Genomic DNA, 22,462 nt, shown 5'->3' with positions numbered 1-22,462 from the left:
TTTCAAGGCTTCATGATAGGAATTGCTTTATGCCTTATTGTCCCAGACTATAAAGTTAGAATGATTGGAGGTGGGCTTTTGGTAGAGAGCTCAGGTCTCTGGACCCCAATTCCATCCCTCCATGAGACCACCTCTGTGGCCATTACTCAAGTTATTACGCTAAAGTTCAAATGTAGCTTCAGTGATGCCATTCCAAGAAATAAAGCTGAGCGCAGCTCCTGGACCCCGTCACACAAACAGCCTGTCAGCCTGAGTCGGTCAGAGCTTCTTCCAGTCTGTGGTCATGAGGATGACCTCTGCTCTGTCCACATTGGCTCATAGGCTCTGAACGTAAGGATAGACTGTCAAAAAGTATCACACCCCTTGCTCGATGTGGGATGTGACTGCTTGCTCAATTATAAAATCCCTACCTGACCTAACCATCTTTAAAAATTTTACAAACCGCCAGTTCTGTCCTTTTATCTGACTGATAGGAGGTACACGATTCATCAAACAATTACTTTATTCAAGCTCATAAACTAACACAAGGAGAAAACGATATTTGATCCTTTCTGACCTGGGATCAAATGGACTTCAATTCTTCATGGATCTCAGCTGAGCAAAATCCAAGACAGTCTAAGACCAATCACGGCAGCTCTTGGGTCTGCTGAAAAGGGCTACCGTGGAACCCAGGCATCATCAAAGATGATCTTGGACACTATCAAAAGATTCAGCTGCTACAGTTCCTTGAGGGTCCTATTCCAGCATCTCATGGCTGGGACACCAGGCCAGCTCCGCTGCCCTGGACCAGTCTCTCACAGCCCCACGCAGGAGGGAAGCTCACTTATAACCTTCTCTTTTCCACTGGAATAACATTCTTATTCCTGTCACTAAATTACCCAGCAAATAACCCCGACATCCTCATGGGACACACTAAGGGAACTGGGCACACAACATCTGGGGTGGGTCTACTTCCTTTTTGTTCATACCTTATAGGCTGAGAGTTGCCTGGATTTACTACAATCTTACAAGTGCACTACTTTTGGAAGCACACTTAACTGTAATATTCGAGCACACAACTTAATGAAACCTCTAGAAAATACACAGAAGTAGGCAGAATGGTTATTAGGATGGCAGCTTTCAGATTTACAGGTATCAACAATCTGGTTATTTACTGTGCAGTTCTAGGGAGTTGACTGCACAGCTTTGTTTGTGCTGGGTGAGCACTAACAATGAGCAGCGCTCCCAGCCCCATTTATCTGGCGTTTTGAGGCAAGGTCTTACTCTACAGTCCAGGTGGGCCTGGAACTCACTCTATGACTTCTACTGGCCTAGAACTCACTCTGTAGCCCAGGCTGGCCCCTAACTCTTCACAATCCTCCTGCTGCAGTCTTTCAAGGACTGGAGTTACAGGTGAAGCACCAACCATGTCCTGCTTTGCTGTTCATTTTAAACGCAAACTTCTGATTATGAATGAAGATAAATGCTCCTACCATTCTTACATTAACTATCCTTGTTTGACAAGCTCATCTGCTAACTTTGGAGAGGTAGGCAAACAGATTAGCTGGCTGTAAACATTTTCAGGGGTGGGGGAGACACAATCTCTTAAATCAAGTAGTGATCAAAACAGTTATAAAATTGTAAGAATAAACACGTTCTTTCAACTTTACTTCCAAAGGGTCTATTTATAACCAATCAATAATACCATCTTGATTAACCAGAATCCACGTATGCTGACATTAAATTATATTTCCTTTTTATTTATCTTATATATAAAAGAGAGCAAATACCTGAAAATAAGGTTGTCAAGGACTGACATTCCCGAGTTCATTGCAAGGCTAACAGATCTGCCAGCTTTCTTTCCCACGTCTGAGGAACTGCAGCCCGTGAGCTCAGGGACTATAGGCTCTGTCAAGTTCCTGGGCTCCATCAGCACAGAGCTGTACTTTTCCTGATATGTTTAATAGTACTGAATCTAGATAAGTCTATCTCGCAATAAATTAATCTATACTTTAAAAAGCCCATAAAAACAGTATTCAAGGTTGGTAGGACACAGGATTTTGGCCTTTTACAAAGAAAGCACTTTGCCTCCCAGAATTCCGAAGACGCATCGTGTTTTAGTATCGTGAATGCCGCAGTATTTTAAGTCAGACATAATTTAAACAGCAGTCGTCTTTTTCTCCCCCGGAGAGCGGTAATAGCTCCAGAAGCATACAAATCTTTGTGTGCCAGCTGCTGTTAGCGGCTTGCCAGGACAGTCCTGCTGGCTCCGAGTCCGTCCGGCCTGAGGCTGTTTTTCACTTCCATCCTTCTGTCTGCCAGAAGGGTCTTTTTAGGTAAGGAGGCCATCTAAATAAAGCAGGAAATGCATTTCAGTTTGTGTCTCTCTCAGAAGTCACTAAGAGAGGAAAGCGGAGGACTACACACAGGCCGCGCCTACGCACCCGCTCCAGCCATGCTGCTCCACATGCATGGGAGGAGAGGAGGTGAAGCGCTCACACGCTCCTGGAGCCAGCGATGCTGCATTTCAGCATGGCTATGGGAAGCCCTGCAGAGTGACGAGCATCTGCCTTAATGTATGATTCTTGCCAGCGTTCTAAGAAACCAAGTAATGTCTAACTGATTTGTTGTGTTGGACGCTGCTATGCATTTCAGCTCACTTAACTTTCAAATCATATGAAGCACACAGCGCTGACCGGATTAACAGGAGGAAAGTGAGGAGCGTTAGAAAAATCAACTCACTCGCACAGGGTTACAAAGCCCGTGACAACTGAAACCCAGGCTGCCTGACTGGGGGCCCAGGATTGCGGTCCACAGCAGGGCTGCTGTGAGCGCCCAGTCCATACCATAGGGGGCAAAGGAGCTTCCAGCTGTCTGCCGAGGAACGAGAGCAACCTCCTCCAGATGAGGCCACTCCCCATGAACATAATTCCTGTAATCAGCCAGAACACACGATGGTCCTGAAACAAAAAAAGGGTTCATTCCAATCACAGAGGTTAGTCTCTTCAGAGACACACTCTCCTCCAGAGCTAAAAGGAGCCTTTCTGTTACCACAGGGCTCTTCCATAGAAAGAGCAGGGAACTAGGCCTGCAGCGAAGCCCTGAGGCCAAGTCCAGGGGCGACCACACCCACCTCAAGTGTCTCACCCCTGGGTTCTTCTGTACCTAGGACTGCACATGATGCTGTACCAGAAAGGGTACTATGAAGGCAAGGCTTTGCTGCCTGCCAGACTGGCTCTCGAGTTCCTGACTCAGGAGATCTACTGCCGCCTCCCACCCAAGAGCCGAGTCTACAGGTGTACACCACCACACCCGGATCAAAAGGGAGTTCAACAAAACCAGACCACTTTTCTTGGGGTGGGGGAAGGGATAGGCTTTGAGTAAGAATATTAGCATTAAGCATAAAACAGAGTTAGCTTGGGTTAGATGGGTTGGTTATCCCATCTCAACTCCTTGGGACCAAAACATGTTTCAGTTTATGTATTTACAATATTGATTGGGAAAATAAGAAGGAAGCACCATTCTAACATTAACTGTCCTCTGTTTTACAAGCTCAGCCACTAACTTTTGAAAGGCAGGAATAGTTAGTTGTATACGTTTTCCCTTGGTGGACATGTGACATAACAATGGTATTTTCTTTTGAAGTCTAAAGAAAAAAACATCTCACATGCACCTAATATATGTATATTAGTTCAAAGATAATTTCATGGGATACTTTTAGTGTACCCACATCTTGACTGAGCCACAACAGACCAGCTATGGACTTTTCCACATCAATGTAGTATGACTGGCCTTCAAAATATTTACAATTATGAGGAATTTCGCACCTCATATTTTCAGGTTACTGCCAACATATGGACACAGCATGATTCTTAACAAAAGTTACGACCCCAGGGGGGGACAGGAGTGAACTGGACAACAAGGCTGGGAGCTGAGGGGAGAGCTGTGGCCAGCATTTCTGAGAATGAACCAGGGCATAGCTGACAAACAAGAGTGGCTACAGATGTCTGAGGCGAGTCCAGGGAAAGTGACTAGATATCCACGGACCTGGGAGTCCAGACTATCCTAAGGCCGCTCAGAAGGCACTGGAGTATCTCTATGTAGAAGTCTGAGATAGTTTTTAAAAGACCATTTTTCACAAATGTGTGGTCCTGAGAGAAGATGTTGGTTAGACCACAGTGACAGCCACAGAAGCAATAAACCACAGAGGACAGAGGGCCAAACATCAAAGTGCCTTGTGAGACCGCTCCCCAAAACACCAGGCTACAGTGGTTTCAGAAACCCTGGCATTATATGGAAAGGCAAGAGGGCAGAGTGGAAAGCATTTATCTTTGGGTTGAAATCCTCTGGTTTTATAGATCTGCAATTTACTGAGTTTTCTGAGCCTCTATTTCCTCATCTAAAAAGTAGGGAAACTGTTTCAGAGTTGTGATTACTGCATCAAACACGCCCTATGTATGTGAATCCCGGGTACAGGGCCAGACACTTACAGAACAGAAAATAAAATCTCCCATCACCACTGCCTCACAGGGTGGCTGTTTTAGTCAGTTTCTCCAGTGTACTGCCTGCCATGTTCTAGGAAATAAAGTGATGTAGGCTACAGTCACAGCTACACACAGGGGCCAACAGTAACTGCCTGAGTTCTAAGTGAATTACAGCCGCGTCTAACTCTTTATGGAATACGCAGACGTGGTGGCTAATCTTCATTGTTAACTTTACGAGACTTGGAATCCCCCAGGAGTCACAGATCTGTGAGTATTTCCACGAGGAGAGTCATCTGCTTCCTGACTGTGGCCGGTGTGATTGGGAGGCCTCATGGTTTACTACCTTGCCTTTCCTGCCTTGCTGGACCGTGACTCCTTTAAACTGTGAGCCAAAGTAAGTCTTCCGTTCTTTCTGTTGCCTTTGCGGGCACTTTATCACAGCAATGGGAATGGTAACATAGCAAGTCATGCTTCAAAACTCTTCTAATCATCTCAACATTAAAAAATAAAATAAAATCCTGCTATTTAAAAAATGACATTCTTACCTCTTCAAGGGAAGATTCCAAATTCATGCCAAAAGCAACTCCCATTAGTCCAAAGAGGGAAAGAGAGAAGGTTCCCATGGTTAGCTGGAGATTTAACCTCATCATCACATTGCGGTGGCTGGAGAGAAAACAACCAACTCAGACCAGGAAACACACAAACGAGCAAAACCGAGAGAAGACCTACGGGGTCACTCTCCGCCTTCAAAAGCAACTCCTGAGATGATTAATATTGTAACTTGACAAGATTTGGAATCACCACAGAAACAAACCTCCTCACTGAGGTGGAAAGGCCCACCCTCACCATTGGTGGCACGATCCTGGCTGGGGACTTGGTTCCTAACAGGACACATGAACAGATACGTCAAGTTTTTGCCCTCGTTGTCAGACTGTGAGTCCAAATGAACCATGCATTCCTTCAGTGGCTTTTGCCAGGCATTAGGAAACTAAGAATAAGGCCACTTATGGAGTAGTCACAGATGTGATGGTGTGACTTCTTCCAAAAACCCACTCCTTTAAAAAGTGCTTTCCAGTCCTAACCCCAGTCCTCACCACCTCCTGTAGGGCATCCTCACCTGTCTAGATTGATGAAGATGATGCTCTGCGAGTCATCAATCAGGACCCGAAGCTCCCGAGCCTCATTGGAAAGGTCGTCAGCTAACCGGTAGTAGTTTTCAAGCAGCAGCTCCATCTCCTCTGCATGGTCAATCCCAGCGCTGCTCTTCTCACTTCAAGTCACAGGGTCAACAGTCAGCAGACCTGAGTACGTCCAGCACACACTGACCCCCAACTTTAGCAGCCAGTGAGAAAGCCAGCTTATTGCATCTGCTGTGATTGCATCCAATTTGTTAGAGGCTACGCCAACAGATCCTAAGCATGATGCACTCAGCCTACACAGATGACTTAGCATCACTGTGCTCCATGGCCCCAATCCAAGAGGCATGTAATCACATGCCATTAGTGACCAGAAAATACAAAGGTGAATACTGATGAGAAAGTGCAAATCCTAGGCCATTATGAAGCACAAGAAAACTCAGACTAAATTGAAAAGATCATTTCCTGGGGCTGGAGAGATGTCTCAGTGGTTAAGGATACTGGCTGCTCTTCCAGATGACTGAGTTTCATTTCCAGCACCCACATGGTGGCTCAACACCATCCAGAACTCCAGTTCTGGGAGATCTAATGCCTTCTCTGGCCTCTGTGGGCACCAAACATGTAAGTGGTACACAGACATACATGCAGGCCAAACATCTATACACATTAAAAAGAGCATTTCCTTTAGGATACAATCAAATACAGCAGCAGCCATTTCCCCTCTCCCTGGCTGAGTGAGCAGAGGACTCACTGCTGACATCTGCTTCCCTGAGCACGTCCTAGTGCTCGGAAGCTGTGATGCACTACACCAGGCTTCTCCTTTGCTGCCTGGGAGATTCAGTAAATGTGAATGACACTGGGCCTTGCTATCTCTACTCTGGCAGGTTTGTACACATTAATCGTTGGGCAGACAGAGTTGTGTGTTTTGTCTTGGGGGAATTAAAAAAAAGGAACTTTTTTATTATTGTGTTTACGGGGTGGTGTGTGTGTGTGTGTGTGTGCGCGCGCGCACCACGGCGCACATGTGGAGGTCAGAGGACAACTGTGGCGTTGGTTCTTTCCTTTCACTTTGCATGCACTCAAGTGGCTTGCACAGAGCACTTTCACCTGCCGGGCCACCTCCGGCCCCTTTCCTTGCTTTTCAATGCTTCTCAGCTAATGAAGAGCATGAGTACTGAGAACCATACCACGGTCTACCGGAGCAGATTCAAGTCTCCAGTGACTTTTAAATGCATTTAGTATTATAGATCAGACGGTGAGTTTCACACATGCTTCTTGAACCTGCTTTATAATATGTACAGTGACTAGGCTCCATTAGAGCTGTTTCTAAAAAGCAAATGTTTGGCTCACCCCCCTCTCCTCTACCAGGCAACTATTGCCCTTGCTCCCTAGGGAACCCATCTCATCTCACACATGTTGCTTAGTGGCCCACCCCTTGAGGATAATCATGATGTTTATGATCTCCTCAGCCCAGCAGCTGCAATGCAGTGTGCACTCCCTTCAGCCTCACTGAGCTGGGCCGTGTGTAAGACAAAGTGACTGAGGGTGAAAAATGCCCGTTCACTATTTTAGACAAACACAGCCTCACCCGAAGGGAGAAACACCACAAGGCAATACTTACAAGACCTGGGGGTCACTCCACTTGGTTAGACAGAGTTCTTCCAGCATCTCCTCATCATCCAAAAGCTCCAAAATCGACTCTTTGAAAATTTTAATGTCTGTTTCTAACTCAGAGAGACTGTAAGAACAGTTACATAACAAAGGTCAGCAGTGTAAATGTGCACCATTTCGCTGTAAGAACAATGTGTTTAGGGCATCTTACAAGTGGATCCACCTAGCACTCAGCGTCCACTGGTAAAAACATTTCAACAATTAACGCAAATTAACGACCCCGACCCCAAACCAACTGGTAAGATTAGCCAGTGACACAGCTCTCCATATAATGATTTTGTGGCTTTAAAGGTTATGTCATTCTAGAAATGTACAGGTTAAGGTAAGATGCTTGAGTATGTATCCTCAGCTAAGATCTTCTGTGATGAACTAAAGCAGAAGGTGGTTGAAGAGGCGCACTGGGAGGGTTCACAGTAAGTAGTCACCGGCCGGAAAGTCAAAGGAATCCACGACACACAGGTCAGGAGGGGTTACAGCAAGGTTCCTATCTTGCTTGTCAGATACATGGGGGAGGGGTAGCGACAGGCCGTTTCATTTCTTCTGTGGGGCTCTGAATGTTGACCCAAGGGCCTTGTTCATGACAGGCAAGGGCTCTTTCAGATTCCTTACACCCCACCTCCCCATGACCCTTTCTGAGAGAGGGTATCACTCTGTAGCCTAGGCTGGCCTCCAACTTGAGGCAATCCTCCTGCCTTAGACTGCTGAGTGCTGGGATTACATGCAAGGCACCATACCCAGCTTTGAGTGTGGCATGGACCGCATGGCAACCATTGCTGCTTGACAAAGTTCCAGCATTTCGACACCGCAGACCACGCTCCTCCAGCACCTTTACTTTCATTTTTAATGATACTCACTATCAAAGCCTGTCCCTTTGGGAAATTTTGTGTGCGCTTTGGTAAAGGACAAAAATGTGAACGATGGTAGCCTCTCTAAACAAAATAATTCTTTGAAAAAAAAATCCCTGACACCATGGAACCAGGAATTCCATTGTGCCCTCCTAATTACACCAAGAACAGGAAAGTTAGAGATTTACTAGACACACATGATCCCAAGGATGAAAGGCCTATGATTCATAGCCAGAGCCTGAGGCCATTAAAGGCAAGAGTTCAGTTAATAAACAGAGAGAAATCAGAATGGTACAGTGTAATGGGAAAAGAGTAAGACATCAGGACCTTCCCTTTTAGGAGTGTTATGAGGGGAACAGGCCTATACAGTAAGACTAAGAAATAGTATGTCTGCTCCCCCAAACAAGTCCTTTTCCCAAGGTCAAACATTTGCACAAAGGTCTCCATACCCTCTTGGCCTTGGGGAAAGCTCCTGCTTGATAAAGCAGTCATTCTTATCTCTAACTAGAGGAATATGACTGGTGCCTATTGTCAAGGTCAACGCTGGACTCCTCAACTCCTAATCTCAAGCCACACCTCAGCTCACATGCCCCTTGTCTCTAGTTTAATCCTATGTGCAATTTAAAGTATAAAGGGTAGAGTCACTTTTCAATTAAGCAATGCTGGCAGCCATCCTGATTCATCCTCAGACGGTGTCTGTGTGGCTCCCCCTCCCCATCCTCTTTGGGACCTGAACCACCAAAGCAGGTCTCTAGCGTGAGGATTCTTTCAAAAATTAATTATTTATATTAATATGTGTGCATGTGCCTGTGGAAGACAGAACGTTGCTTCCTGGAGCTGGAGTTACAGGTGGTTATGGACCACCAAATCTGGGTGCTGTGAATGGAACTCAGGTCCTCAGAAAGAGCATCGTATTAACCACTGAACCATCTCTCCAGCCTGGAGCTTATTTATAACTGATAAAAGTACTTCAACATTAGACAAACAACAAACTCTTTTAAAACTTTAACTGGAGATGGGGCCTTAAGGGACCGATGGCTGAGCAGTTCAGATCACTGGCTGCTCTTGCAGAGGACCTGAGTTTGGCTCCCAGAACCCACATGGCAGTTAACATCTGTAACTTCAACTCCAGGGGATCCTATGTCTTCGCCCCTCCTCAGGCACTAGGCACACACACGGTACACATACATAGATGCAGGCAAAACTCATAAAGATAAAATAAATAAATCTGCAAAAAAACCAAACAACCAAAAAAATTGGGGCCAATAAGAAGGTTCAAGAAAGTCAAGGCACCTGTTGCCTGATCTGATGACCTATGTTCAATCTGTGGGATTCACACCGTGGAAGTAGAGAACTGATTCTACCAAGTTGTCCTGACCCCGCACGTGCACATATCCCCCCCCCCCCACATAGAATAATAAAAACTAAGAACATTTATTGGCTTTCTGAGACGGTGAGATGTCTTAGCAGGTGGAGGCACTCACCACCAAACCTAAACCCCTGAATTACTTCATGTCATAATTTAAATAAATATACTCTGAGATTTGCATTCCCCAACTTTTCTTGAAAATTTAGCAGTTAAGGGCTGTGGCTGTCTGTGGCTGTGGCTCCAGTCCCCAGCACAACAGAAAAAATGTTCAGAGTTAAAACTTGATGTGGGGGAGGGGTGTGACTGTTAGAGATAGCTTAGTGGTTAAGGGCACACACTGCTGTCCCAGAGAACCCGTGTGGTTCTCAGCACTCAAAAGCTGTGTGTGTGCTGGGGTGGGGGGTGCCCTTAACCACTAAGCCATCTCTCTTAACAATCACACTCCTTCCCCACATCAAGTTTTAACTGTCAAGGTTTTGAACATTTTTCTGTGGTGCTGGGAACTGAACCCAGGGCCTCATATACACCAGGCAAGCACTCTACCCACTGAGACACAGGCACAGCCCTTAACTGTTAAATTTTCAAGAAAAGTTGGGGAGTGTAAATCTCAGAGTATATTTATTTAAATTATGACACATGGAAAGCTGTTACCATTAACAAAGAAGAATTACTTAGGTTCACATGCGTATACCTTAACCATCTCTCTGGAGGCATCAGCCAGAGAGAACTGAAGGTGTCTGTCTCTACCTCCCAGCTTGACAAGCCACCCGTATTTACCTTTTGCCATTCTGGAGGAGGACATGCAGCTTGCTTCTGTCAACAGAAGAGTGCTTGGGGTCCACTAATGCATCCAGGGTCTCAAGGATCAGGGGCTGCAGGATGCTGAGTTGCCCCTGGAGGTTGTTGATCTAGATAACAATATGGCCTTTCATAAGAATTAAAACAACCTTTTTAGAACTTAGGATCAGTGAAGCCTCTGATTAAACACAGACATTTGTGCTAGCCAAAAATACTGCCAGCATCTCAGAACAGCCATTTCTAGATGCCTCAAAGCTGTATCTCCTGGGTTAGAGGAGCTACAGACACCATGTAACGCTGTCACCAGGCTCTGGATTAACTCTCAGACAGTCTTCCTCTACAGACAGCTGCTATGGTAGGCCTAGGGAATGATTTGTTAATGACATCCTGGGGACTGGAGAGATGGCTCAGTGGTTAAGAACACTTCCTGCTCTTCTAGAGGACCAGAATTTGGTTCCCAATAACCATGTTGGGCAGCTCACAACTGTAACTCCAGCTCCAGGAGATCCAACACCCCCTGGACTCTGCTGGCACCTACATACATGTGCATACACTTATACAATAAATATAAAATAAATCTTCAGGAAAAATCCTGAAACCCCCCGATGTCAAAACACCCATTTCACATTTGGGAACAGCTATGTTTTCTGTAAACAGAACACTGTTCAAATTGCTTTGGACAATGACTTTTAACAACTGAAACTTGGGATGGAGCGGTAGGTAGTTCAGGTGGTAGAGAGCTTGCCTAGCATGCATGAAGTCCCAGGTCTGATCCACAGCAACAAATAACTGGATATATTGTCATGTGCCTGCAATTCCAGCCCTTGGGAGGTGGCAGAAAACTGAAGCTTGACTTGGACTTTAAAAAAAGATACACTGAATCACTGTAAAGTCCAAAGTATGCTTTTCTTAAGCTAATAGGCATGGCTGATATTCAACAGGAATAAACTGATAAGAGGATAGCACTCAAGATCGAAAAACCTCCACATCAGCTGGCAAACAACACAAGATTAACAGATTAAGCAGTGAAATTGAGACTATAAATGCTACTACACGCTGTTTTATCTCAGATGCACAACTCATCTTCTAACTTGGAAGTTGCAGCCCAGAATCAGGGGGCCTGCTGTAGATTCTTTTATTTTGCATAACAGGATCTGCTTCCAGGTTCAGAAGACTGGAAGTGGGACATCAAGGCAGATCTAATGTCTCACTATCCTAGAGACACCAACTCTCCGGTCTGTGAGGGCTGGACTTCATAGGGCTGGGAGGCTAGGTGGGTTGAGGGGCTCTCCTTTATTTGAAAGTGGATCCCATGAGGAGATGGTTGGCTTGATACTGTAGTGCTCTTTCCGAAAGGAATCACCCAGGGACCGCACGTCACAGGCAAGAATTACTAAGTGACTGCATCGTTCCCGTATGATGAACTCCTGGGTCAGCCCAGCCGGGCACACGCTACTGTCTGCACTGTGCCGCTGCTCCTGTAGCCCCGGCAGAGAAGGAAACCTCTGGTCCCTCACTGAAGCGAAGCAGAGAGCAGAGTAAGGTACCAGGTCACTCAGTCTCTCCTGACCTTTTAAATTTCCTCTCCATCTCCCAGTCGGCTAATATGCTCCCAGCACTGACTCCTGATGGCAGCTAGCTCCTGAACAGTACAATCCAGACTAATTAGGGGCATGAAAAATAAAAGATGAGAAGGGGCTAAGAAGACAGTGGCCACCTTGATTGGGTTTGTACAACTCCCAGGGATCCAGTACCTGCTGATTTGTGGGGCAGGGGTCACTAGAAGAACTGTGGCTCCTGTCAGTCTAGGCCCAAGCAGGAGGTGTCACCTCCTGGAGCTGCTTCAGAGGTCTGATGAATGGTGCCTTCATGTGTGAGCACTTGCATTACACAGTTTAATTTGAAGAAGGAAGTGAGGTGCTCAGAGTTCACTTACATTCCAACTGAAGGCCTCCTGAATTCTCATCCCATAAGTGAAAGTGCACAGACAGATGTGACATGCACATGTACCAGTACTAGAGAGGATGGAGCAGGTGGACCACCTTAGTTCAAGGCCAGCCTGGTATACACAGGGTGATCCCAAGTCAACAAACAAAAATAAACGACAAAAACAAAAACAAAAAACATAAAAGTGTACAAAGGGAGCCAATTTGAATGTGCTTTGTCAGTTTCCTCTTGAGAATCTTTAGATCTACTTGGTTGGGTCCTAAGTTGGAGAATGAAGCTCTCTTTCCCTGGAGGAGCCTTACAAAGGACTGCTGTGCCTGAGGAAGGCAGCTTTGAAATAGACGGTACTAACTTGTCTTTGCACTCACGCTACACAACACGTCAGATCGGCTTACCCAATACTGCAGGAGTGCTTCAATGGCTCTGAACTCAAACGGCAACGGGTAAGTGACGAGCTGACCGTCTCCAGCCAGCTGTGATGGCAGTTCCCGGAAGAGCCACTGCTCCAGGTTTAAATTCCGATAGTCTAGTATCAGAAGACACTCTGGAGTTATCACAGCCTTCAAATACTGGAAAAGCAACAGAAAAGAATGGATGTGTACACACACACACACACACACACACACACACACACACACACACACACACACACACACCATAACCCAGGAGGCCTGCTTGCTCTTACTCTAGACATCTTCACTCGTTCTCTCAACCCTCCCACCCAGCCCCTACATACTGCCAATAGTCATGGCTGACTGGCCTGCTCTCCTGAGCCCCAACTCAAGAAGCACGCACGACTAACTTTCTCTAAATTAGATTTTATTCGTTTTATTTTATGTGAGCTTTGCCTGAGTGTACATATGTGTACAACCTGTGTGCTTGGTGCCTGTGGAGGTCAGAAGAAGGCATCAGATCACCTGGAATTTGAATTTTGGGTGGCTGTTAACCACTCTGTGGGTGTTGGGAATTAAACCCAGGTCCTCTGCAAGAGTAACAAGTGCATTGCTCTAACCACTGTCCCATCTCTGCAGCCGATTGCTGGAGAGGTTGCATAGTTATGTATCTGTCCATCTATCTGTACAGTGTAGTATATCCGTCATCTAGGTCCCACAGTTACACTCTGTTTAATTTACTTCATCTAATACACATTTATCTACACAAAGAGATACATTCTGTTTAGAAGCAGTAGCTACTGATAACAAGAACAAAGATATTTTCTGGAGAAAAAAATTTTGAGAGCAGATTGTGTTTGTTGTGATTATTTTGATTAAATCTAGATTATGGGACAAAAATCTAATCAAAGACAAATATAAAAAGCAAGCACATGCATATTTCAGGGCCCAACACCTCTGATGGGTTTTGCATTTATTTCCAGACCATAAGCTTTCACAGGTCCAAACAACCGAGGTCCATATTAACTGAATCACTACAGAAATTCAATACATTCAGTGTCTTCTGAGTAGGCAAATAAAGTACAACAATTTTAGAAAGTGTTAGATATAAATTTAAACTAAGGTTTCAAAATTTAACAGACATTCCTAGTGTACATGGAGAACCAGATGAAGATAGCCAAGGTTATGTATTATAATTGCACTTAACAGGATACAAATGGAAAAACATCTATTTTTTTTTTTTTTTTTTTTTTTTTTTGGTTTTTTCGAGACAGGGTTTCTTTGTGTAGCTTTGCGCCTTTCCTGGAACTCACTTGGTAGACCAGGCTGGCCTCGAACTCACAGAGATCCGCCTGCCTCTGCCTCCCGAGTGCTGGGATTAAAGGCGTGCGCCACCACGCCCGGCTGAAAAACATCTATTTTATCTGGTGTGGTGGCTTGTGCCTATAATTCCAGCATTGGGGAAGCAGAGGCAATGACCAGGAGGTCAACCTCATCCTCAGCTACATAGCGAGTTTAAGGCAGCGTTGGCCACATAAGGCCCTCTATCTTAATAAATACATTCTTTTTTGTGTATAATCCCAGAAACTACAGACTAAATTCAAAGACCAATAAAGACCACAGTCAGAATTTTCCCAACACAAATGTTCCCATGCCTGCTGAACATATAATCCACGCAGAACAAGTTCTACTCTTACAATGCATTCAGTAACAAAAAAAAATCCCACTTCCTTCCAACATTTTTCTTTCCTCCCTTCCTCCCTTCCTCCCTTCCTCCCTCCCTCCCTCCCTCTCCATCTCTTTCTCATAGGTCCTGGCTGTCCTGGAACTTGCTATGTAGACCAGACTAGCCTTGAACTCACCCCTGCCTCTGAGTGCTGGGATTAAAAAGGCACGATAGCCAGGACTCCCTGGTGAACACAGCAGCGCAGCTCTTACCTCCATCCTCATGATAATCCTGTTGTTCCTGGTAGTGATGCTCATCACATGCTGAAACCTCAAGTCTCTGGCCTGGAGTGCTAACTCATGGTATAATTCAGTTTTCTTCCTCTCTATAAGAGAAAGAGAGCAGGTGACACTAATAACCCAGAGAACATGGGCTCCTAGTGTCCCTCCCAGGCCCATCTAAGCAGTTTCCTACTATTATCACAAAGGATTACGTGAGTCTTTAATATCTATTCTTACCTTAAAAGGAGATTCATGCTAACTCAAATTCTCCCTTCTCTTCTATATTTTTCTAGAACATTTCACAGCAGCCCATTGGGGATCAATACAAAAACCCCAATCAAGCATGATAAGAACCTACAGCAACATTTTTTTACCTTTGGACATAGTTTGCCTCTCTGACAGGATGTCATGAATCCCAGTCTGGCCTTGAGCTCCTTACAAAGCCAAGGATGACCTCAAACTTATGATTACAGACATGCAGAACCGTATCCAGTTGTTGCTGGGACTAAATCTAGGTACTCTAGCATTCTAGGCAAGCTCTCTATCAACTGAGCTATATCTCCAGCCCACATGAACACATGAACATGAATTTTATTAACCAGATTTTTTTTAGGTTCATTTATTTTATGTATATGAGTATTCTGCCTACACATATAGATGTGCATCCCATGTCTGATGTCTGTGGAGGTCAGACTGCTGCACGAGATTCCCTGGAATGAGAGTTACTAATGGTTGTGAGCCACTGTGTGGGTGCTGAGAACTGAACCTGGGTTCTCTCCAATAACAACAAGTGCTCTTAGTTGCTGAGCTATTTCTCCAGTCCCTACATTTTCTATTTTTACCACTATAGCATCCTATTCAGCGTTGTGAATCTGTGAATGAATGAATTTGGTAATTTATTATTGGACAAATGAAAACCTAGAAAAGGTGATATTCATGGTAGATTCTCCTATCTGCTAAGAATGTAGCAGCTGAGAGAAACTTGTGACAGGCTGGGACAGCAGCATCTGTATTTGCGTCAAACCACACCTCCCACAGGACTGCAGGAAAAAAGCACAAACACAAGGGTCTAAGCAAGGATGGGACAGGACCACGGGGCTGCAGGGGAAGGTGACACTGGAGCCGCAGGGAAAGCAATACCTAGCTCCGTTTTTAGGAGCGGCTGTCCAGAGGCGGGCTGTCACATGACTGCCACCCAGTGCCTTACACCTCCATCTTTCTCACTGCAATGGCAGTGGGGGGGGGGCAGATGGACAACACACCCCAATTCTACTTTAAACCTGCTTCGTAATGAACAGAAATTGGAGGGCTGTGTAAGGGAGGAACAGCATCTCCACATTCAGCTCTACTCCAAACACCCTGGGACCTCCTTCAAAACAGTGGCAAATACAAAGAACTCTGTAGCTAGAGTTTTTCTGCCTGGCCCAGTCAGGACAAATCTTTTTCACCTGCCAGTCCCACAGCCGCTCAGACCCAACCAAGCAAACACAGAGACTTATATTGTTTACAAACTGTATGGCCGTGGCAGGCTTCTTGCTAACTGTTCTTATATCTTAAATTAACCCATTTCTATAAATCTATACCTTGCCACGTGGCTCGTGGCTTACCGGCATCTTCACGTCATGGTGGCAGCTGGCAGTGTCTCTGACTCAGCCTTCCACTTCCTAGAATTCTTCTCCTCCTTGTCCCGCCTATACTTCCTCCTGCCTGACTACTGGCCAATCAGTGTTTTATTTACTGACCAATCAGAGCAACACATTTGCCATACAGAACATCCCACAGCAGAACTCTGCACTCCAACACTACAATCTCCAATTGTCCACCAAATTCAGGACTCCATAAAGAGTACTTGATAAAGATACTCACCGAAAGAAGTAACATTTCCTTCTTTGTCAAACTTTGTCTAAAGATAGATCATAAAAACAAACAATTTCAAATCAGTATATTTATGTTCTGAGATACAGCCTCAAAATTATGAAATGTAGCTATAAATCATATCTGACCTTAAGGTAAATACAGCTGCAGTAGCCAGAAAAAAAAATTCCTCTCCTTTGCTAATATAACTGTCAGCTTTGGACCTTACATCCTCCTCTGCAAATTCATCAGTCAGCAGGCTAGGGAAACCTGAGGTGGCTGCAAGGACTTTCTGGCTGAGAAAGGACTTGACAACAGTCCCTGGGTTTCGGACGTCACTTGGTGGAAACATGATGCTTGCCTTTGTTGGCTTTTATCCTTCTCAGCAGACTGGGACCAAGGAGTGGCTGTCTCACAAATCTAAATGTCTTCTCAAAGCTAAGACGTCTCTGGCAGGCCCTGCAGAATGAGTAGAAACGTACAGAAAAGGTGCCTGCAAGCAGTCCCAGCACACGAGGTCACATTATTTCTGCTCAGTAGAGGGACACTTTTCTGTACGCTTGTACCAGTCACGTTTGAAGGTGTCAAACATGAAGGGCTGGATTGTTCCATGTCAGAAAGTAAACACAATCCACGCACCGTCTTGGTGAACACACGCTGGGTTACTGCTTTGGAAACAATGTGGGCTACGTTAGCAGAACCTCAACAAACCCCACACTTCAGTCTGCTTCTCATGAGCAAAGGTCTTATCAACAGGAGGGTAGAAGCATCAGGAATGTCAAGGTCAGTTTTAAATAAAAGCTTTGTGTCATATCATATAGCCTAGCTTGCCTTAGATTTTATTTCTTAAACACATATACTCACTGCTGAAAATAAGGAAATTTGTAAAACTACTTAAATCACATGATTTGCCAAATTTTAGAGAAAACTATGCCAATAATAACTTACAGGGTGTCTTTAGTGTTCCTGTAAAACATACCTCCTCTACAACACATATTTTTATGTCTCAAATTTATGTATCATTTTTCCTTAATGGTATCCTTTTCTGAAAGACATCATGTAAAACTGACATTTAAAATGTTTTCTCTGTAACCAGCTTACTTTCTCAACTCATTCTTTTCAACAGAATCAGTTGATTGTTCAGTGTTCTTGGGAGAAACTTACTTTGCCTATAAAGAATTTTCTTTCAGTCATCATCTGACTTTATTTTCGTTTGGGGATGGGGGTGGGGGGCTCACTGTGTGGTCCAAGCAGGCCTCAAACTCAAATTTTTTTGCGTTGGTCTCCTGACCAGCTGGAGTTACACAGACTGGGCTTGATTCTATTGTGGAACCGATCAACTTCACAAAACTGACTAAGCGTAATTACTTTCCAAGTAATTTTGCAGAAATGGGCATGGTGCCTCAGGACTACTTGGGATCTGACGCAGAAAGACTGACATTAGTACAAGGCTAGCCTAGGCTAACCAATGAGTTTTAGCTCAGCCTGGTCAATAGAGTGAGACTGTCTCACAAATGCAAAGCAAAGCAAAGCAAAGCAAAACAAACCCCAAACAATAAAAAAGAAACAAGCAATTCTGAGATGCTTTTTTTTTGTTTTTGTTTTTGTTTTTTGAGACAGGGTTTCTCTGTGTAGCTTTGCGCCTTTCCTGGAACTCACTTGGTAGCCCAGGCTGGCCTTGAACTCACAGAGATCCACCTGCCTCTGCCTCCCAGTGCTGGGATTAAAGGCGTGCGCCACCACCGCCCCGGCCTGAGATGCCTCTTATCTTATATTGTCCATAAAGAAAAGTTCTTTTAGCAGGGTGGTGCTGGTGCACGCCTTTAATCCTAGTCCTAGGGCTTGGGAGGGAGAAGTAGATAGGATCTCTGAGTTCCAGGCCAGCCTGGTCAGCTACACAGAGAAACCCTAGCTTGAAAAAACAAACAAAGTTCTTTAGCTGGGCACAGTGGTACACTTCAACCCCAGCACTGGGGAGGCAGGGGCAGGCTGATTCCAAGTGCTCCAGGCCAGCCAGTGAGGCTTCCACAGTGAGACCCTGTCTTTAAGTTCTTTAAGAAGCTAGTATTCATTAAACACAAAGGTTTGTAAAGAATAACACACACTGCATGGTTATTATGTCTGAGGCACCATTTTCAGGATTTTGTGAGTTACTTTCATTCTAAAGTAGTTTTTATAAAGTGGTGCTGTAATTTTTTCTTTTTATGAATGTGTCTGTATGTTTATGTAGGTGCCAGGAATACAGGAGGTGTTAGACCCTGGAGCTGTGGCTAATGTGGTTGTGAGCCATTCAGTCTGGGTGCTGAGAGTGAGATTCAAGTCCCCTGGAAGAGCAGCAGGCGCTTGGCTTTCTCTCCAGCCCCTAAAGCATATTTATTTCTAGTTCACAAATGAGCAAATTGAAATACAGTGATGTTATCTCAGCTTCCTTTAATCCTCATGATTACCCAAGGCAGTTTATTCCTAGTTATTAATGAGAAAATCAAGGTATAAGATGTCACAATAACTTGTCCAAGTTCCCCAACAGCAAGAGAGCAGCACACTGAGGTTTAAACTCAGGAAGTCTGGCTCAGGTCAAGCACTTATTCTTAAAACTCTTTGCAAACTATAAAAGCTTACAAAATGAGCTGCAAAAACAATTTGTAATTTTACTTAGGTTACTTTTTGCCACCAAAGGCCCTATTTCTTAAATGTGTTCACGCAACACACACAGATGTGTTATTAATTCATTTAATTCCTCTTGAATCACTTCAGAGGGTTGAGATCACAACCACCCTTCAAGCACATACTCAAATACTAGCTTGCCTCTTTAGCATCTTCCAAGTCTCCAAGCTTCCAAGGATTCTAAACAGATTCAGAAAATGTCGAGTGTTCACAAAGGAAGCTTTGGGACTGGGGAATAGAGCTCATGATTACCCAAGGCACACACAAGTTATGGTAGAGTGCTTGTCTGGTATACAAAAAGTTCAATTCCCAGGACCACATAAAGTAGGTGTGGTGGCAGAGCAAAGAGGACCAGTTCAAGATCACCCCAGACCACAGGGCAAATCTCAAGTCAGCCTAAGTCACATGAGACCTGTTTCAAGAGGAAACTTTTGCTGCTGGTGGGAAACCTTAACATGTACTATATAAACTTTTCATTCTACTGGAAAGGAGAAGTCATTTGAGCAGCCTGCTCTGTACAACAAGAACCCAGTCATTAATAAAGCTTCAAGAGGACCACTAAATCAATCTCGGGCAGTTGGGGCACTGGCCAAACACAACTCCAATACCTCTGCCAACTATCCAATCCTGTGAGCTTACTAAGCATATGAAGTGCTTCTTGCAAGTTACTGGACGAGGTGCACTCACCACAGCGAACACCTGGGCCACACTGGCTAAAGTCGCTTGAGAGGCATCGGAGGTTCTACACCGGTACACAGCACCTAAGAAAAAAAAATTAGAGAATGAATTTGCCGTGAGCATGACTGGTTTCCCTGGAGCTCAATTCCAATCGCACAGTACACGGAACCTTCAGAATGGCTTGCGTTTTGAAACTTTTTCCTACTGGAAACGAAACACTTGTTATGTTGGGATACTGGCTGTTCTCTCTAACTATTCTGCCCTTATTCCTTGCCAGGGCTTCCATGCACTAAAGTCACACAACTTGTTAACTATCTGAGGCCTGTCCTCCTCTGTGATTGGAAAGGTCAGACAGAGCCGAGGTAATCTCGGTGCCTGTCTAATACACACAAGGGCCTGGGTTTTGTCCCAAGTACTGGCAAAAGTAAAAAAATAAATAAATAAACAAAATGTACATTTGTTTACTGGGGCTGTGTGTGTGAGCACTGTGGAAGTCAGAAGTCACATTGCAAGTGTCTATTTTCTCCTCTCACCACGCAAGCTCTAGGGACTTAAGAAGTGTCAGGATTACTACTCTGGATTTCAATGTTTATCCTAAAAGTTCCTGCACCTTGCAGACCGCTTGGTTCCCAAGCATTGTCAAGGCCTGAAGGAAAAGGCACATAACCAAAAGACTGTGGGGAAGGAGCTACTGACTGACAGCATCTCATTTTGGAAACTTTTAAAGTACAATTTAAAAAAAAAAAAAAAGTACCAGAAGCCATAGCTCTGTAAGGACTGTTTCTGAGCAGAACCTGTACTCACATTTGTGGAAACACTTTCTTCACATTTCACCATTGGGTGACAGAAGTCCCAACAGCAAAGACTTCTTTCTTCCTTCTCCCAGAGCTCCCCTGGCTGTCTGCTCACACAGTTTAAGAGCAGACTTCATCAAGGGTGAACGCTTACCACTGGCTTGATTCTTCAACTTCACTTCTAGGAATTCCCTATCCTATACCAGGGCAACTGTGCAATTGTATAAACGTGCCCAGGAGAGAAATTAACAAAATAAACAGAACTAGTAACATCCCAATCTTGCTACTCGTGGTAGCTCATGCCACCCAGCTTCGAGTTTGGTCTGGGCTCCACAGTGAGTTTGTTCCAAGACAACCTGGGCTAGAGACACCCTGTCTCAAAACAAGCAAAATAAATAAATGAATAAATAAATAAGTAAATAAAATAAAAATCCGAACCTAACAGAATTCTGTAACATGAAAGCAGAAGAGGGCATATGGAGGCAAAAAGGCCAGCAGGAGGGGTGGGGGGTGTCAAGGAAAAGTACGTATAAAAGTGCCGTCACGAAACCCATTACTGAGCAGATGGCTCGGCCCGCAAAAACGCCCGTCGCCAAGCTTTACGACCCGAGTTCGATCCAGGAGAGAACTGACTCTGGCAAGCTGTCCTCTGACCTCCACACACAAACCCAGAGAAAGGCACACGCACACTCGAACAACACTTAAACGCTAAAATTAAAAACAACAACAACAACAAAACCAAAAGCAGCCTAACGCTTCTAACTGCAGAATTCTGAAGGCTGAGACAGGAGGACCGCTGCCAGTTCGCGGCCAGCCTGGGCTAGCTACACAGAGAGACCCTGTCCGTCTCAATAAACAAAAACATGAAACCACACTCGTGTCCTGAGAACCGCGGGCAGGGTGAGCCCGGCAGGTCGCGCAGCGGGGAGGACGGCGGGGCCAAGGGCAGGCGGGGCCCCGCGGGACGCGCGTACCTGCAGCGCCGGGCGGGCTCCCGGAGAGCAGCGGGCTCGCGCGACCGCAGCAGGCAGCCGGGCTCAGGCGCGCGGCGCACAGGGCCCGCCGGGACTGCACGACGCGGGGCAGCAGCCGGCGCAGGCAGCGCAGGCCTTCCATGGTGCGCAGGTAACCGGGGAGGCGGCCACGAGACGCCGGCCCGGCATGCCGGAACCCGGGTGCCTCGGCGGACCGCCACAACCGCGCACCGCGCCTGCGCGAGCCGTCCCGCGCCTGCGCGCTGCTCTCCACGCACGCTCAGGCATGGACTCCCTACGGTGCGTGCGCCTCCCGTGTCCCATGACTGACGGAGTCTGCGTCCTGTACCCCGGCGGGCACCTGCAAATGTGAAGGTAGATAGAGCAGAGTAGCTCAGCTCCGAAAGTGTCCGTTGTTTCCGTGAGCTGCGAATTGCTACATTCTGGAAAGGTTCCATGTGTCTAACAAAATATGTAGTTTGGAGAGGAGGAAGTTACCACCATTCGTAAATCGTTGAAATTTTATTTAAGCTCCGTGTGTTAAAACTCACTTAGAAGGGACAGTGGATTGAGTATTCCTATGGCAAATATTTGCTATAGAACAAGGAAAAAAAAGCGAACGGAGTGGTGGCATATGCTTATAATCCCTCAAGAATTCAAGGTCATTCTCAGCTGGAAAGTCAGGCCAGCCCGTACTACTTGAGATCCAGTCTTTACACCCCCTCCCCCGCAAAGAAAATAAAAATGTGTCGATAGATTTGTTGTCCACTCCACAGTACTAAAGACAGACATGAGTTTCAGAGTTCCTTTCATTAATATATGAACATGGAGCTATGGGAAGAGTGGAGCGTTTACCTTGTGCGGCATCGAGAACTGAGTAGATGTAATAGGAGGCAGTGGACAGAGGGAAGAGACATGGATGACTTGGAC

The 22,462-nt window shown here is 45.4% G+C and overlaps 2 protein-coding genes across 3 annotated transcripts in view; one reads left to right on the top strand and one right to left on the bottom strand.

The window, feature by feature from the left end:
- Nucleotides 1-1,713: 1,713 nt before the first annotated feature.
- Mrs2 (magnesium transporter MRS2) lies at nucleotides 1,714-21,754 on the bottom strand. The gene is made up of 11 exons (XM_028880783.2): nucleotides 21,533-21,754; nucleotides 19,774-19,847; nucleotides 16,435-16,471; nucleotides 14,560-14,672; nucleotides 12,625-12,798; nucleotides 10,262-10,392; nucleotides 7,221-7,337; nucleotides 5,581-5,733; nucleotides 5,009-5,126; nucleotides 2,826-2,939; nucleotides 1,714-2,328 (listed from the first exon to the last, which is right to left on the bottom strand). The coding sequence occupies exons 1-11, from the start codon at nucleotides 21,672-21,674 to the stop codon at nucleotides 2,218-2,220; spliced, it is 1,284 nt and encodes a 427-aa protein (XP_028736616.1). The 5' UTR covers nucleotides 21,675-21,754; the 3' UTR covers nucleotides 1,714-2,217.
- A 56-nt stretch (nucleotides 21,755-21,810) lies between these two features.
- Dcdc2 (doublecortin domain containing 2) overlaps nucleotides 21,811-22,462 on the top strand; it is a 206,231-nt gene continuing 205,579 nt past the window's right edge. For both annotated transcript variants that reach the window (XM_028880833.2, XM_028880796.2), the window contains exon 1: nucleotides 21,811-21,907. The gene's annotated coding sequence lies outside the window, so the exon portion shown is untranslated. The remainder of the gene's footprint in view (nucleotides 21,908-22,462) is intronic.

Source organism: Peromyscus leucopus, chromosome 5, assembly GCF_004664715.2.
Source record: "Peromyscus leucopus breed LL Stock chromosome 5, UCI_PerLeu_2.1, whole genome shotgun sequence".
Taxonomy (NCBI): Eukaryota; Metazoa; Chordata; class Mammalia; order Rodentia; family Cricetidae; genus Peromyscus; species Peromyscus leucopus.
This window is presented reverse-complemented; position numbering and strand designations above follow the sequence as displayed.

Bases quoted from the DNA above. Each gene is read 5' to 3' on its own strand.
- Mrs2 (XM_028880783.2), bottom strand. From the start codon at position 21,674: ATGGAAGGCCTGCGCTGCCTGCGCCGGCTGCTGCCCCGCGTCGTGCAG. The intron at 16,472-19,773 runs GTGAGTGCACCT...ATCTATCTTTAG, and splicing joins TGGCCCAGGTGTTCGCTGTG to ACAAAGTTTGACAAAGAAGG. The intron at 2,940-5,008 runs GTAAGAATGTCA...TTTTTGTTTCAG, and splicing joins TGGAATCTTCCCTTGAAGAG to GACCATCGTGTGTTCTGGCT.